General features: G+C 55.6%; 1 protein-coding gene across 23 annotated transcripts in view; it reads right to left on the minus strand.

Annotated features, from left to right (window-relative positions):
• Nucleotides 1-17859, minus strand: part of PLEKHA6 (pleckstrin homology domain containing A6) — a 113885-nt gene that overhangs the window by 25791 nt on the left and 70235 nt on the right. For 10 of the 23 annotated variants that reach the window (XM_059674018.1, XM_059674017.1, XM_059674012.1 and 7 more), the window contains 6 exons: nt 13415-13495; nt 12639-12753; nt 7680-7784; nt 6906-6978; nt 4649-4749; nt 1198-1400 (listed from right to left, as the gene is read on the minus strand). In XM_059674018.1, the coding sequence (XP_059530001.1) occupies nt 1198-1400; nt 4649-4749; nt 6906-6978; nt 7680-7784; nt 12639-12740 (584 nt within the window). In that variant the 5' untranslated portion in view covers nt 12741-12753; nt 13415-13495. Of the gene's footprint in view, nt 1-1197; nt 1401-1806; nt 2868-4648; nt 4750-6905; nt 6979-7679; nt 7785-12638; nt 12754-13414; nt 13496-15877; nt 16097-17859 lie in introns of those variants that run through there. The other 13 variants (XM_059674005.1, XM_059673998.1, XM_059674001.1 and 10 more) reach the window with 11 other exon arrangements.

Genomic DNA, 17859 nt, shown 5'->3' on the forward strand with positions numbered 1-17859 from the left:
AGAGATTCCAGCCCAGCACGGTACCCAGGGAGGGAGGAAGGGAGTGGAGAAGGATGGGCAGGAAGGTAGCAACGGGAGCAGAATTTAATACATTACAATTCTGTTGCCCAATGATTAGAAAAAGTCATCCGATCTGCCTGGGCCATCTCTTTCTGCCCTCCAGGTCTCCCGCGGGCCACTCCACTCCCTTCAGCACCTGCCTCCCCCTTCAGGCCCCCTGTGGGGCCACACAGGGGAGGCAGCGGGCAGAAGCTGTTGCCTCAAACTGCACAGCAGGGAAACGTGCTAGTTCCCTTCCCAAAAGCAAGCTTCTCCCAGGACTGACTTCTTGTTAGAATGTAAGCTCCACAGGGCAGGAACCCATCAGAATTTTGCTCCTCGTTTTCCTGGTGCCCGACTGAGTGCCTTACACATTGCTATTCATAGTAGATTTTTATGAAATGATGAGGGAACCACCAGAAGTACACCCCGTGGGTGGAGCCAAGGTGGAATCTCATGACAATGTTCTCCCTACAGTTTCTCAAATTCAACACATCCAAGCGTTGGTGTTGAGACATTGCTTGGTAAACATTTCTAAGACATGCGCATAGACTTGGGGTCTACACTGTGACACCTCCTTCTGGATCCCCGTTAGCATCTGACTCAACACCAGCTCGAGGAGAGGCAGGCGCCTAGACTGCGGCTGGGGATGTGATGGGCACAGCCATGTCCTGAGTGCTCGCGACATACCAGCATTTTGCACACTGCTTAGTCCTCACAACGGCCTAAGAGGTAGGCTTATAATTGCTGCCTCTGAGGAAAGCGAGCTCAGGTCCACAGAGGTGCAGTCACTTACCCTGAGGCCACACTGTGTGTAAGTGGCCAAGCTGGGATTCGAACCGGAGTCTACCTCCCTTAAGGCTGTGCCCCTCACCTGCGCAGCCCAGGAAAGCAGCACGTGACCCTGGCCTTTGGCTCCTGGCCAGGCCCCCCCGGAACCTGGCTCTCTCTTGGCCTCCACCAGCTCAGAGAGCAGAGGCAGAGCCGGCCAGGGGAACAGACTGCCGGCTCTGAGATGGCCTCGCCCGGCACCCTGCTCTGTGCTTCCGCCAGCACACTGGGTTCAGCGATGGCATGGAGCGGGCCCTTCCCTGTCTCTTCCTTTCTCTACCCACCCCCCCCCCACCCCAGCCCCAGGCCCAGGAGCCGGGCACTCACTTGAGACGCACAGCTTGGGGCACAGACTTCTGGGCTGGGGGGATCTGTACCCGGGCAGCCTCCCCCATGGCCTGGATCCAGGCCTCCTGCTCCTCAGGGCTCTCGGCGCTGAAGAAGTAGGTGCGGACCCCGGCGTGCTCGGCCTGTGGGGAGAGGCAGTGCGTGGAACTGGCCCCGGCCTCGTCCACCCAGCACACAGTCACCTGTAGGGAGAAGACACCCATCCCCACAGAAGAGGTGGTCAGGAAGGCCGCTCCCAGGACCTGCGGCTCTTTTCCCCACATGGAGCTCGGGGGCAAGGTGAGGAGGGTGGCCCACAGGTATCCCAAGCGCCCCAGCTGGTGCCCAGGTGTCTGCCTGGCTAGCTCTCTGGACACCACGGGGCAGCCCAGGTAAGCTTACCTGCCCCACCTGGGGTGATTAGCAGCAGGAGGGACAATTACCGTGCCCGCTCTCCCATCAAATTCTATCTTTGATTTGAAGGGCAATTAGCCGAAGTCTGGGAGAGACCCCTGGGTCTCTGAGAAGCCAGCTCTGTCTCATCCGTGCAGAGACGGCCTGGCCCTCTCCGGGCATGCAGGGGGCATGCACACAGGCAGAGCACGCTACCTAGTCGGCGGCCACGAGCAGGTGCGGCAGGCGGGAACCCCGAAGGAAGCTCCTGTCCAGAGCAGGGTCCTCACGCAGTCGGGAGGAGGAGAGTAGAGAACAGGTCAACCAAACACCAGAGAGAGAGACAGACACCGCGGGCAGGAAGGTTGGGAGGGGACGGAAGCGGAGGCTATTCAAAGGATCCCCTCCTGCTCCGTGTCACCATCGGGACAACAGCACCCAGCTCAGCCCGCCAGGAGGGGGAGTGCAGAGCTTGCACCAGGGAATCCGGGCTGGCGGGGTGAGGTCAGGGGTTCCCAGCACTAACCCTCCCTCTGTCCCTGACCAGCTCTGGGCTGTGGAATGGGGTGGAGGTGGGAGGGGGTTACTTGGTGAAACTTGAGATTCTTGGGCCCAAGGACAAGAAGCTCCAGGCTAGATTCCTTGTGGGACCTCGGCATACCCCCCAGGTAACACCCGGGTCTCCCAGGAAAAGCATGTTTATCCCACCCTGCATGAGATCCAGACGTGATTAAGCCTCCGATGGGAACCTCACGTTGCCCTCTGACCCCTTGGGCGCTCTGGGTGTTGTTGAAAGGAGAGAAGACAGAGCTCCTCTGACCAAGCACCAGGGCTCTCCTGAGCAGCAATGTCAAATCCACACCCTCCAAATGCTCTCCTGGCCGGACCCGCACTCCACCGTGGCCCCCTGCCCCTTGCACAGGATGCCCTTCTGGCAGGAGCCCTTCCCCAGTGAGGGTACATCCTCTGTACCCAGTGAGGGCAGGGCTGGTCCTCCTTCCCCTGGACCCTGCCAGTCCCCACCCTCAGCAGGGGCCACCACAGCGGCAGACGCAGGGAGGTGCCGAGGAAAAGCCAGCGAAGCTGTGAGGAGGTGTCTGGGGGGTTGAAACTACACAGGGACTTGGCGATCAGGCCCGAGCGAGGCAAGCCCTCTGAGGTGGAGAACACAGGGTTGCCGCAGAGGAGAGACACGGGCGGGACCCTGGGTGTGTCCCCTGGGGCTGGTAGGAGTGGGCAGCAAGTGAGCTAAACGCTCAGCATCTTGTGACCCTCGGGCACCAGGTGCAGGGAAGGCAAAGGCATGCTCTTTGCACTTGAAGAGTCAAGGTCAAGCTGGAGGACTGGACGTGCCCCCAGGGAAACAAGGAGGGAGCAAGGGCCAGGGAACAGCTGCTGGCGACAGGGAGGCGGGCAGCGGGCCTAGGGAAGGCAGGGCGACTGAAGGGCAGTGGGAGGAACACTCGCCTGGAACCAGGAAAGGGGACGAGAGAATGGAGGGAGGTGCCCCAGTGGGGTGAAGTCTACCAAGCCCCCCTGGGGCCGGGGCAGGAAGAGGTCCCGCATTCAGCAGTGGGCTGGGCAGGGACATTCAGGCTCATTAGCAGCCACCCCAAGAGTTTCGCTTGGTGGCCACAGCAGGACAAGCCTCCATCTGTGTCAGCAGCCCTCCCTTCCCTGGGAGGGGCCTCTGAATAGCCACCCCTTTGTGGCCACTGAGCACTGCTCCCCGATTGGTTTAAAGAGAAACGAACTCCTTGGGGGACGGGGAGGGAGGAGCGCGGTGATGGCACGGAAGTGAGATCTGGGGTTTGTGGTGGGGGTGTTAGCCATCGTGTTCATCGGAGGCCGGCTGAGCTCCGAGCATGTGTCTGCGCACAGGTCTGGGGGGAGGCTGACAGGCTGTCTGCCTGTGTGGGTGTGTGCGTCTGCTGTTGGTTAAACAGCCTGTTCCTATTTCCACAGCTAGAACCGGCTCCCTGGAGCCCGAGTTTTATTAATTGTTCATTCTGTTCACACCTCTGGCAGACAGGACCCCGGGAGGCTGGAAACTAATTATGGGCCAGGGAAGCCCCTCCTCGTTCCCCGAGCAGCACCTGTGTGTGCTGCCCACCGCCTCTCGGTGGGTGGTCAGTGGTCGGAGTGGGAGGGACAGGAAGGGGCGGCCTCTGAGGCTCGGACCCTGACCTGGGGTGACCTGCAGGCCCCATCCCTGCCAGCACGGCTTTAGGTCTGCAGGGCCTTGGGCAGCGACTTTCCGCTGGGAGAGCGGGATTGGTGCTGAGAAAATGCATGGGCAGCACCGGAATTTCATATTTGGAAAAGGAAAAGGAACCGAGAGCCTTTTCATCATAAAACACAAAAATCATGTTTAAAAGGTCGTGCGTTTCTAAATGTGGAAAAACCCCGCCTGGGATGAGCCAGCGGCAGCCTCTGAGGGGTGGATCCCCAGGGGGCTCGGGGGAGCGTGCTGGGCGGGCAGCTGAGCACACTTGCTCTCTCCAATTGTCTACATGAGGTTTGCTTCTCTTGATTATAATGAAACTCAACCCCTAATTTCCTCTAAAGACTGAAACTCGAGTAAGTTTGTTGTAGATCTAGTTTCCTGGGCCCAAGGTGGGAAGGAAGACTTTCCAGAAAGCATCTCAGCCCCCCTCCGGCCCATCTCCTGCCTCACTGCGAGGTGCCTGGCCACTGGGCAGAGGGTCCCCAGGCTCAGGAAATAACTGGCTACATTTAACGATATTTATCCTAATAGAGCTGATACGCTCCTCCCTCCTCCCAGGAAAAAACTGGGGTACCACTGAAACACGTCTCTACTGGCCTGCCCTGGGGAGGTCACCCACCCAACCCCCGGGAAAGAGGACGGGGTCCCGCATGGCCTCTGCTTAGCCTCAAGACGGCCCGCAAGGAGTCCAGGGCACTGCCCACTCGCTCCCTCCGCTACAACTCCGACTCCTCGGAAGGTGGCTCTTGACCCTCTCCATCCCCCTGTGCTCTAGGAGAACAGCCCCCCACCCCCCATCTGACCTGGGAGAGGAATTTCCCACCAACTGACCTTAAAGGTGTGTTTTCGGCTGATGTTGTCCGAGGGCTGCACGGCGGCCACCCGGAAACTCAGGAGGGGGATGCTGCCCAGGATGCTCTCCTCCTTCTCATCTGTCAGGAAACAGAGGCAGGTGAGGTGCGCACGTGTGTGCGTGTGTGTGTGTGTGTGTGTGCATGCGTGTGCAGGGGAGGAGACAGGAGCATGTCAGTCCTGTTATGATAAACTGCAACACACATTTGTTGCTCATCTACAGGAGGCACGCCAGGCCACACACACGAGCACGCAGGCTGTGGTCTGCACCCCACACCACCAAGAGGCATGCTCTTGGATCAGGGCACTGGGGCGTGTGCTGGCTGTGGACATGCTCTGGGCGTGGCTACAGGTGAATGACAGGGAGGCAGTCCCACCCTCGGGGACCTGGCATTCTAGTACACAAGCAGGCAAACCAATTAGAGCTCATTGTCCTACGTCAGAAACTGTTCTAAGTGAAAAGCCTTCACGCATTGAATCCTCTCAACAATCCTGTGGACAGGGACTGCTATGACCCCCGTTTTCTGAGACGCAGAGAGGTTAAGTAATTTGTCCAAGGTGACTTAAGTAGAAAGTGGAGGACTGGTCTTTGAACCCCCGGACTCTGACCCCCAAGCCGTCATTCTTAACCACTCCACTGTGCACAGTGCCTGCCCAACTAAAGACTGTTCCAGCGGCCGCACACAGCAGGATCGTGGGATGGGGCGTGGGAGCATGGACGGTGCCCTCTGTGGTTCTGGCTCCTCTGGGTAACTGTTTCTAAGGTTCTTCCCGGCACCCAGCAGCTTGCTTTGTCCTCTCCTGACGCGGATGCACACCCCTTTACATCTCTGTCTCAGGGAACACCTGCCCCCGCATGGCCTTCTGATCCTCTGGTCCCTGGATCAGGCTGTTACATAATTCATCCTGGATCTCCAGAGGAGCCTGATGGATTAGCCAGTCGGGCACCCAGCTGTCAGCAGGAGGCCCGGAGGGCAGAGTGTTCTGTGGGACAGGATGGGAGCAGCCATGAGGCCATGGCAAGACACTCCCCACTCGCCCAGAATAGCTCCTTATGCCCTGGGCTGGAGATGTACCCCCCAGAGAGAGTTCAGAAGAAATCTCTTCAGGCTTATAAACTCCACTAGTTCTCTCTTTCCTCTCACTCATCACTTGCACAAGATACTTGGCCTGGCATCCAGCTTCCTGTGCAGACCTCAGCGTGGTACCCAGAGCAGGGCTAAGCCGAAGGAGCAGGAGGGGCCAGGCCTGGAGACCAGGAAAGCAGAGGCTGTCCGCCCCTGGAGGAGACAGCTCTGCCTGGTACTGCCCAGGTCTGCATTTAGGGGATCTTCTGAGAGCACCTCAGTGGATAGTGACCCCCAGAGCAGTGCCCTCTGACACACACAGATTTTTAAGGTTCTTCTCTCATGCCGGGCCCAGAGTCTCTCCTCTGAGGAGATCCCGGCTTCCCCCAACTTAGTTCACACTCTATCCTGGAGGCCCAGCCTGGGCATCCTCTGCCCCAATCTTGGGGTTTCCTCTGTGACTGGACCTGATCTCTCCTCAGAGTTCAGGTGGCAGCAGCTCAGGGCACAAGAATAGCAGCACTGGGGAGGGGTGTGTGTCACTGGGTACAGCCTTTGTTTGCCAAAGTTAATGATTCACAGAGTTGTTCCAGGAAAGCCCAGGGAAATCTAGGCTCTGCCGCTCCCTCCCGGGGCGTGGAGGGGCGTGGAGGGGTGTGGAGGGGCGTGGAGGGGCGCGGAGGGGCGTGGAGGGGCGCGGAGGAAAAGGGAACAGTCCCTTCTGCTGCAAAGACGTTTCCCCTTCTCTACCCAGTGCCCTGCGTCAGGGCGACAGGACCACCGCCGTCACCACCCTGCTTGCTCCCTCTGTGCTCTCCCTGAGACAGTGTTGCTGTGTCACTTTAAAAATGCCTTCCTCAAGGTTGCTGCACCAATGTCGTCAGATCTTTGCCCTCCTCTGCTTTGGAGGGGGTCGGGAGCGAGTGTTGGGTGGACAAAGAGGGCAGAAGCTGGGGTATTCGTCTACTCCACATTGATGGAGCACCTGCTAAGTGCCTGCACTGAACACAATGGACAAAACCCGCTGCCTTCGTGGACCGGGTTGTGCGTTCCACGGGAGAGGAGGAAGATGAGCATATGCGCTCCAGCCAGTAGGGGACCTGCTGGTAGTGGTCTGGCAGATGGGAGGAGTGGTGGGCACTCGCCCCTCAGGCCTGGGGCAAGCTCACCTTTATAGTAGAAGAGGCAGCGATCCACCAGGACGAACCAGCGCTTGTTCCACTGCTTGACCCCGGAGCTGGCCTGCGGAGCACGTGGAGAGAGACAGACGGAGGGGCTGTGAGCTGGGCATGGGAGGAGCGGAGGTCATAGAAGGGGCCCTGCACTAACTTGAAGGATATCCCGCCTCTGGTTGCAGCTCGGCCACTAACAAGTAGCAGCAACCCCTTGAGACCCCAGATGCAGGCACCTGACGTGGGGTCATTGCCCGTGACCTTCAGTTCTGTCATCTTGGGCCTCAGGACTCCCCCCCTGCCCCCCACCCCCTCCCCCCCCAAAGATGAAAAGGGCAAAAAATGAGCCAGAATGAGTGAGCAGAGGGCAGGCAGGGACAGTGGCAAGGACAATGGGGAGAATTGCTGGACCTAGACTTAAAGGAGACACCACCACCACCACCCCTGCCATAGCAAGAGGACCAGCTGAGGAGGAGCCAGCAGGTTGCTCCAACAGGGTGGGTGGCCTAGCACATTTCAAAATCATTGTATCTGCCCATCAGGAGACCTAGCTGGATTCCCAAATATGACACCAATTTTTCTGTGAGATTTTGGGAAGATACTTGACTTCTCTGAGCTTTCATAACATTAGAAGACTTATTCACAGAGATACACCAAATGAGCAAAGGGAGGACATACCAAAACAGACACGGGCGATGGTAAGCACGGAGGCATTACGGTGCTACAAGGGGAGAGTGCTGGGCATGGGGGCGGGAGGCAGGGGGGCCTCACCTGTTTGAAGAGCCAGCCCGCCTTGGTGACAGGTGTGTTGAGGTTCCGCTTCATGGAGTGGGAGCGCTTGCCAAAGGCGATGGCCTTGCGGGATGTCCGGGTGGCCTGGGGAGGCAGAGAGAGAAACTGGCCTGGCTTCTTCCCTCTCCTGCTGCCCGTTCCACCGGCCAGGGGAGCAGCGGTGCCTCTCTGGGTTATACTGCTCTGGGGTAGCCCGGGGTGCCCTCATGCTGGGAGGCCCAGGTGTGAAACATGGATGTGTTACTAACTCAAGAGCACAGCCGCTTAAGTCTGACTTCTTTTCTTATTTCCAAAATCGGGCTCAAATAATAATCCTGCCTGTCTGACAGCGGTGGGCCTTTTGGGATTTTCTGGGGGAGAAAGTAATATTTTTCATTTCACTCCTGGCCTACCCTTCTGCTACTGTCCTCACTCCCTACCTTTCATCGTGCTTTCTGGAGCCCATCAGCTGCAAGTACCTTGCCTGTACCACCATCCTCTCAGCGTCCTGTTCATTCTCAGTGTCCAATAGAGCTGGGGTACCACTGGGAACCCAGCTGGGAACACTGCCACGTGGATCCCCGCCTTCTCCCACGCCCTGGCATCAGCTCTCTCTCCTGAAGCGCCACGGATCTCCCACGTTTAGTCCTTCTCACCACCACTGGCTTCCAGAGCATCCTTCCCAGTGGGTCATCCTCTTCAGTCTTGCCATCACGGTGGCACTTTCTCGAGGATGACCCACCCAATGCCTTAGCTTTATTCAACCTTGATGTCCTCACCTCCCAACCCCTCCACCGCCACCCCCGCAATGGACTCTCATGGCCACTCCTTAGGCCTGGCTAGCACCTCAGTCCCTTCACGGCTAACATCTTCAGTTCTAACATTCTCATTTTGTGATCAAGTCATTCCACCCTTTGGGCTTTCTCACTCTGTTACTCGGCTACACAAGCTTTCCTACTGCACTGGGACCCCCAGCTCTTCAACTCTTCCCTTTTTTTCTGGATCCATCAGCCACCTCCTGGTTGTAGTCCTTTCCTTACAAAGCCTAGGCCCCGCAGTAGAGTAAATCAACTGCCCTCTGAAACACCCCATCTGCTGTCTTTCTGCTCACTCCTCGCTAAAACTCAAAATCCCAGATTAATCAAAGTACCCACCCTCCCTGCCCTCAGCCAGACTATGGTGCTGCTGTTGAAAATCATACTGCAATACAGATGAGGCCACACAGACCCACGGTCCCCAGCTAGCTGGGCCCAGCCCCAGATGCCATCTCCATTCTGTACCCCCACCGTTCTCCCAAGTCCTGCGACTCTCCGCTCTGCGCTCCCCACGGTGGACCTGGATCCTCCTCCACAGAGAAAACTGAGGTTATCAGACACGCACTTCCTCAATTTCACACCATTTTACTCAGAAAATTACTGCCCTTACCCTATCTGTCTCTTTCCCTCCAATGTCGTCAGAAGAAGAAGAAGAAAGAAGAAGAAGAAAGAAGAAGAAGGAGGAGGAGGAGGAGGAGGAGGAGGAGGAGGAGGAGGAGGAGGAGGAGGAGGAGGAGTTGTTCTCCTTTCTAAGGCTCACATGTCTAACCCACCATCTCCTCTGAGACCCTGCCCCATCCATAAGCTCTCAAACCTGTCTTCAACTTTTCCTTCTCCCCTGGCTCCTTCTCCTCAGCAAACACACTCAGGTATCTCTTCTTAAACCATCTGTCTGTCTGTCTGTTTTTCTCTCTCCACCCCACCCCTACTTACACCTGCCCCCTCATCCCTACACCTGTCAGGTAACACCTTCCCTCCCTTCCCTCTTTCCCTTCAGGGACAGGCTACTGGGAAGAGCCCTGACTTCCTCTCCTCTCATGCACTCCTCACCCTCCTCCACCTCTTTCCATATCCTTATACATTGTGCCAGTATAATGTCATCCACCAGCAATAAGCTGACAATCCTCTTATGTACATCTAAGACCTCTCTCCCAGCCCCGGTTCATTTGGCAGCTGGTTGTCCAAACGGCAGTAAGAAAAGTACAAAACCAAACTCACCCTCTTTCTATCCAAACTGTTCTTCAGTATTTCTCTTCTTGGTGAATGGTACAGCCCGCCCCGTTGCCCAGACCGGAGCTCTGAACCACCTCACACTCTTCCCTCCGCTCCTTTCTACAATCACCTAGGCAGGGCTAAGGAGTCTATCTTCCTTAAAGTTCTCAAATCTCACTTGTTGCCTCACAGATTGTCATCTCTTCTGCCATGAACGAAGGGGATCTTTCTAAAAACACAGCATCATCACGTCACTCTCTGAAAATCTCTCACCACCACTCATCACTTAGAAGTGAATGCAAGTTCATCAGCCCAGGGCTGAAGGCCAGGTCTGTAAAATCAGGCAGGGCCCATAGCCCACCTCTGCCACGCTAGCAGGCAGCCCTGCCCCCTGTCGGGCCGAACTCCTGTGCTTCTCTCCCACCCCCATGCCTTTGCTCACTTGCTCTTCCACCGCGGGGGGGTGGGGGGAGCCCCATCTCCCTTACCTACAAGTCCAAACTCATTCTTTAAAGCCCACTGCAGACCCCCCCCCCCCACTGCACAGAACCTCCCTGATCCCCCAGAGCCGTGGTCGGCAAACTGCGGCTCACAAGCCACATGCGGGTCTTTGGCCCCTTGAGTGTGGCTCTCCCTAAGCCTTAGGAGTACCCTCATTAAGTTAATAACAATGTACCTACCTATATAGTTTAAGTTTAAAAAGTTTGGCTCTCAAAAGAAATTTTAATCGTCGTACTGTTGATATTTGGCTCTGTTGACTAAGGAGTTTGCCAACCACTGCCCCAGAGCAGCTAGCTGCCCCTCCTCTCCCCTCACTTGTAGAGTCTAGAACTTTCCATCCTGTAGTGGAACTGTTGGCCTTCCGTCTCCTTCATGAGACTGTGAGCTCTTTACAGGGAGGAACTTTTGCTTATCTCTTTATTGCCAGAGCCTAGCAGCTATAAGAAGCATTGCTAAGTACTTACAGAAGGAAGGAAAGAAGAAAGTGGGCTTTATTATAACGTACTCCCCAAACTGGGAAATAAGATTATTTTTCAAATAAGATTATTTTACTTTTCCAGTAAGATCCCACATAGAAGGCTGAGATTGGCCATGTGAAGAAGTCTAAGAATAGGCAAGTCCCCAGATCTTCCCTTTCCTCTCCGTCCATCGTCAGTCATGGTTTCACCTCCATTCAGCAGCCTAGACACTGCTCCCCAAAGCTCCCCACTCCAGCTGTTCTCCTGCCAACGCCTCAGTACTCTAGCCTCCTTGTCTTTCTGCCACTGCTTCCCACCAACCCTCAGCCTTAGGTCAACCAAACCACCTGCCTTCCCTGCTTCCATAGCCAGGCTATGAGCATCACTGGAGGAAAGCCACACACCTGGGGAGTGGAGCCATACAGATTGAGTCTATGACCTCTGATGACCTTGTAACACTACAGATAATATTTCATATGTCCCTTGTTGACCACTGTTCCTGTTCTCCAAACCTTGGGCATATTCTCAAATCCCCCAATACCTTTCCACCCACCCAGCTCCTCTCAGCAGAAAACCCTACCTCCTACTTCCCAGCAAAAGTTGAGGAAATCAGGTGGGAATGCCTTTAACTTCCTAGAACTGCCCACCCACCCCCAACTTCAAATACCTTGTCAATGCCGTCTCAGGAAGAACAGCCCTTCCCTATCCAGGCTAACAGCCCCTCTGCATCTGAGTCCTGACTCCCCGGCTTCCCCTTTCTCCTGATGTTGGAACAGGGGGTGGCAGGGTGGGACAGGAATGATCCCACTGGGTCATTCCACTCCTGCTTCTAACACCTTGAAACAAAACAAAATGAACAAAGAAAACCTACCTCCATCTTGCGTATCACCTAGCTACCACCCTCTGCCCCTCATTTCCCTTAAGAGTCCAGTTTCCTTAAAAGTTTTTTAAAAAATATTTCAAACATTTTAGAAAAGTAAGGAATAAAGCACCACTGCATGTTGTTGTTTTTCTCTAATAAAACATGACAAATAGAGCCGGAACTCCCTTTGAGCCCCTCCCAAATTTCATTACCTTTTCTTCCTCCCCAGAGGCAACCACTGACCCAAAATTAGTCTCCCTGTCCATGGTTATATGCGCGCACTGCATATTTATCTGTAACAATGTAGTATTGTTTTTCATGTTTGTATATTTTACATAAATGATGTATTTTTCATATTCTACAACCTGTTTTTTACTCAACATTACATTTTCAAGATTTATCCTTATTAATACATACACATCTAGGCCGTTGAATTTTTGGAGAGTACCCCATTGCATGACTAGACCACACTGATTGTCTAGTTTCTTAGAAGAACAGTGTCTACCCTGCAGTGTTTTTCCACCTCCCCTCCCCCTTCCTCTTCAGCCCTCCCTGGTTTGTCTTCCACCCTCGTCGCACCACTGGAACTTCCCTGGTCAGGTGTCCAGTTACCACAGTGCTGCTAAGCCCCATGGGGTGTTTTCACCCAAGTACGATCTCATGACATTGACCCCTCTGCAACATTTTTCTCTGGATTACTTCTCCCTTCGAAGTAACCCGCTTCCTTCCTCCTCCCTTTCTGAGCTCTCAACTGCCATGTCCTTCATGAGCTATCAGTGGTTCTCAATGAGGGGGGGGCAGCTTTGTTCCACAGGGGTCACGTGACAATGTCCAGAGACATTTTTGGTTGTCACATGGTGAGGGCTACTGGCCTCTGGTGGGTAGAGGCCAAGGATGCTGCTCAACACCCTGTAAGGAATAATCCCACACTGCAAAGCATTATCCAACACAAAACGCTAATGGCGCCGCGGTGGAGAGGCCCTGGTGTAGATGCTGGTTTTCTGTGAGGTTCTGGTCTGAGCACCCTCATTGGGCCTGTGGACAGAGCTGGACAGGCTAATGCGCTTCCTAGGATTCTTGACGGACAGCCTTCCTTGGAGGCTGGACTCACCCGGACGCTGGGCCGCTCTGGAGGGACCTCTGACACCATGTTGTGGTTGGAAATGTCACTGTTGGTGGTAGCCGGGCGTTTCCCACCTGCTTTATTGGACATGTCCAAGGCCGATCTGATTTCAAGTTGACCCGAAGAGAAGAAAGAGACTATTCAGAACCCAGAAACAATGGAAACCTCCATCCCTGTCCCTCCCTGCCACCCCCTGTTCCAGCATCAGCACAAAATCAGATCCCTAAGTGCTATCAAGAGGTCATCCCAGCTGCTCCCTCAGCTCTTCTGAGACCGTCTGCCAGTAATCCCGGGCGTTCGCTCTTTCTTTCCTGTGAACTTATTGAGAAAACCTCAACCCTAGGACTCTGGAATTCCTCTCCCTTTTCCTTTAAAAGACACAATAGCCCAGCGCACTATGAGAGTCATTTAATTATCTTTCTTCTTTCCCTCACTGAGCCAAGATGCAGAGCCAGTGGAATTAGCATTTGGCTCCCGTGGTTGTATCTGATTCCCTCACAACTCCCCTCAGAGGCCCCTGGGTGATGTGCCCAACTCAGGCCTGTCTCGCTCCTCTAGCTCAGCCTGTGAGAGACACCAACCTGGGACCTGCTACATTTTGGGAAAAGTGGACGAGGGTGTCAAGCCAGAGGGTCTCAGCAGCGTCCATCCTCAGAACTGAGGGGCATGGCCCTAAATCCCTTTGCTCTCCTTTCCCAGCTGCATGAGTGTGGAGGGAGGTGGCTAACGATGGAAAGAACAGGCCGGGAGTGGGGCAAACCTACGTTTTCAAGTCAAATTTTTTGTTTTCTTCCGGGACCTGGCCAGTCACTGGGTGTAGAAATGTGTTCCGTCTTTCATTGTGGCTGTGGAGGCAAAAGAGAGAAATCGTGGTCAAGACGAAGAAAGTGGAGACACCGCAAAGGATGAAAGGGAGAGGGATGGCGACCACGTGGGAACTCGTCCCTCTGTCCTCCAGTGGGATCCTGAGGCGGGTGAGATGGAAGCAAACAGAATGCCGGGCTGTGGAGAGAGCAGCGCAGTCAGATTGGGGGAAGACACCTTTCACTGGTCACCGTTCACTACTTACTGGAGACCCCTGGGGCTGGAAATGAGCCCCACATAACCTGTGGTCGCCCTGGGCAGGTATGGGGTGGGCAGGGAACTCCAACAGCCAAGATTTCACGTGTGGTATGTCCCCTCCCAGGGACAAGGCCTGCCAGCGCTCCACATAAAAACTGCTCACTCATTTCTGCTGAGAGAATCCTCCCATGACCTTGGACTCCTTCCCCTGCTGCTCTGTGTTCCATCTCTTAGGAGAAATGAGAGACACAGAAACTCCGTTCCTGAGCTTGGGCTGGGACCCGCCCCCCCTCCCCATCCCACACACACTCAGCCCAGGGTCTCCCAGGCTAAGTGCCACTGGGTATCTCTGAGACCTCAGGCGTGTCCCATAGTCAGGTTAAGTGCTGGCTCAGCAGTCAGATCTAATGGAGGGATGTGTGGCCCAGAAGTGGGGTGCTGTGAGGACAGCCTGCAGGAAGCAGAGGGCATGGGCCAGGGCGGGATCTGTACAGAGGCAGATGGGGGACAATATTGTGGAGGCTCCTTTGGCAAGTCCTGCGGTGCCTCCAAGCCGACTGAATGCCAGGCCAGTCCGTTCCCTGGTGGCTCTTTGGGGAGATGGGGGAGGAGATGAATGTGGAGGGAGCCGGTACAGAGGGTTTGAGCCACAGATGGCAGCCATTTGAGATGGATTCGCCACACAGGAGACCACCTGGCAAGAGAGTTGTAGGAGACTCAAGCATGTAGCCAGTGAGGGCTGGGAGGGTGCCGAGTCCTCCTCACCCAGCCCTGGGGAGACACAACCAGGACAGAGCCTGCTGAGGTTGTACCGAGGCTGTGGGTCCTCACACCGGCCACACTAGCACCCCCACAGCAGAGGGCCAGCTGGTCAGCTAGTACCGTGGGAAAGAGACTTGAGCCTGGCCCCTTCAGCTGCAGGAGGGAAGAAAAAGAACCTTGTGGAGACCCTTTCAATAGCCCCGGGACACATCCCAGCCCCTGGGCTGCCTGTTGAAGCCAAAGATAATATCAAAGGGTATTTTTTCGGCTTCCAAACTAGCCATGTTGAGATCAAATTCAAAGGCATGTAGTGGATGGAAGCATGGCGGGGCAGTGGTGATGGCCTAGGGCAGTGGTTCTCAACCCTCTGGCCCTTTAAATACAGTTCCTCATGTTGTGACCCAACCATAAAATTATTTTCGTGGCTACTTCATCACTGTCATGTTGCTACTGTTATGAATCGTCATGTAAATATCTGATATGCAGGATGGTCTTAGGCGACCCCTGCGAAAGGGTCGTTGGACCGCCAAAGGGGTCGCGACCCACAGGTTGAGAATGGCTGGCCTAGGGGGAAAGCTGGGTTTTGCGGCCTGGGCTTGCTGGCCAGGACCCTGTCCGGCCAGCGTCCACCTGGCCCGGGTTCTAACACGAGTATATTGATCACCTGCTCCCGCTTCTCAAACTCTCTTCCTCCCTCCCTCCCAGGTGCAACCAGGACGCTCTCCTCAACTTACCCACAGGGGACCTTCGCAAGGATGGGTGGCTGTTTTCAGTCACCCTCATCCCTGGCTCTGCCCCCCGGGGCCCAGGGGGCGGGCGGTCTGACAACGATGGTCCTTCAGGTGCCAAGGTCTCTGCTTTCCCATGTGACACAGGGCACCTGTCCCCGCCCCAGTCCCCTGTGCTTTACACACCCCTGTGCTAACTCTGCTGACACCTTCCCTGCAGGCACCAGTACACATACACACACACACACATACACACGCGCACACACACACATACACACGCATACACACACATACACACACATATACACACACGCACACACATACACACATACACACACATACACATACACACACACACACACATACACATACACACACGCACGCACACAGTCTGCTGTCAGCTGGCACTGTTTTCAGGGCACCGCCAATTCCTCCCTGCCCCAGACGCTCTACCCAGCAACCCCTACAAATGACGTCCTCTCTCCAGCCGGGCACCGCCAGTTCCAGCACAGCTTCCCCTTGACAAGCACTGCAATGCAGCAGCCACGGACCTAACCGTCTCCCGCCTCCAGGGCGGGTCGGCAGACCCCACACTCTGAAGCCCCGGAGCCAAGGAGCCGCCAACTCCGCCCGCTCTTGCTGCGCTGGGCTTATGTCCGCCGAAGAAATCCCTACCTGACCCGGCGATCGGCCCGAAACTTCAACATCGTTTTGGCAGCTCTGTCCCCGTTCGGCAGCCTCGGAGGACCTCCCAGCCACCCTGCTCCTACCATCCTCTGAGCAGTAAGTCCTTCGGTCCCTGGCCGAGCTCCAGACGCTGCTGGCCCCCCCTCCCTCCCGGCTCTAGCACGAGGGAAGGGGGCGGGCTCTCCCCAGGTGGTGGGAAGGGTGCCCAGGTGCTCTACGGGGCGGTGGCTCCCCAGCATCCAGCCCATCAGAGTGCTCCAGGCAGAGTAAAGCGAGCGGGGTGACCCCTCCCAGTCCAAGTCCCCCAGGAGGACATGCTGAGACGGAGATAGGCATATGGAGCAGGTGTACACCTTCCAGGTCGTCCGACCTCACTGAGCTAAGGACACAGAGCAGCTGGGCAGGCGGAGGAGTCTGGGGCTGGCATGCCCGTCTGCACAGCAGCAGCTCAGCCAGCCGACCTGGGGGAAGACAGTCCTCCCTGCCTGGGACTCCCAGCCCAGACGCTCCGATGCCGTGGGCTCAGGGGTTAAAGGGAGCTCCGTGTGCTATTGCTGCCCGGACGCTGAGGTGGATCTGTCTCCTCGCTCCTCGCCCACCCTGCCCAGCCTTCTTCTGTCTGGACAGGGGCAGAATGAGCGAAGCTTTGCCAAGTCCCCCGCGCACTCCCTTTGGACACAGCGCCAGCGCACTTGCTCTCGGCTTGGGGTGGTCCAGCAGAGGAGCACGTGGAGCCGGGCGCTGGGCTGGGGAGCCAGAGCCGGTGGCAAGAACCAGCTTCTTTGCTCAGGAGACACGGAAGGAAAGCTTCTTTCCAAAGCTCGTGGGGAAGAGGGCGGTGAAGGGGCTCGGGGGGTGGGGGGTCACTGTGTGTTCATTTCTGAAAATCTTCCAGCTGCGATACGAGGAACTCCAGCTGGCACCGTCAGATCTGCTCAAGGGCAAGGGGAGCTGCATTGTCGTTCACTCCCTGAACTCTCCACACCGCAGATGGTCAATTTCCCCTTCTCCAGGCATCCTCCAGGGCTTAGGGCCCTCAGGCTGCAAGGCCACTGAAGGTCATCTCCTCCATCCCCCGCCTCCAGGCACGCCTGCTGGCTCTCCAGTCAGTCTCCTTAAGTGCCTTGCTTGCTCGTAAAGAGTTCTCACAAAGAAGGCTCCAGACCCACTGTTGTCTTATACTGCCGAGATGTCCCTTCTGATACCAATTTCCAGTTCCTCTGGCTTTCCAGATCATTCCATTTTTGTCTTCGGGTGATAGAATCCTTTTTGACCAACATAGTTCCTTTTAGCAGCACCAGGCATTCTATTGACATCATAGTCCGTTGTTATGGCAATTCTGTGATGTCACAACAGACACTGAAAGGGAGGGGCTAATCTAATTTTTGGACTGAGGGTAGAACTCAGTCAGAGGACAATGCAATCAGCAACCAGAAAAGCAAATGGACAACATTATTATTTAACCCATGATGGAATGAGCTGGTCGGATAGAGCTGAGGCCTCAGCTGCTGATATTTAAGCAACGAATCCTAAATTCCAAAGGCCAATATACTCAGACATTGAGTGGTATGTTTGCAAATGCTTTGTCCTAATGACAAGAGGCTTTGGTTTCCAGATGCCACACCCTCCCACCAGCTACCTGCGCCCTGCTATGGGCAGGAAGAAGGGGACCCTCTCCTGGTGCGCTCCTGAGGCGGCTGCCCATGCACAGCAGGAACCCAGCATCTGCTGAATGAATGAGCCAGTGAATGAACAAAAGAAACTCGCCATGTTCTCATTTAATTTTTATCCATGTGCATTTGGAGTTTGACATTCTATCACCAAGGGCTTCCCTATCTCTGCTCTCTCTTAAAATTAATTACTTCCTCTCCACAAGAGAAGCTGTTTCTGCCCCCTCATTCCCTCACTCATTCCCCTGCCTGGCTCCCCCTTGAATATCCAGCTTGGCTTGGATCCATCTTCATTAGGAG

The sequence above is a fragment of the Myotis daubentonii genome, chromosome 18 (genome assembly GCF_963259705.1).
Source record: "Myotis daubentonii chromosome 18, mMyoDau2.1, whole genome shotgun sequence".
In the NCBI taxonomy this organism is placed as follows: Eukaryota; Metazoa; Chordata; class Mammalia; order Chiroptera; family Vespertilionidae; genus Myotis; species Myotis daubentonii.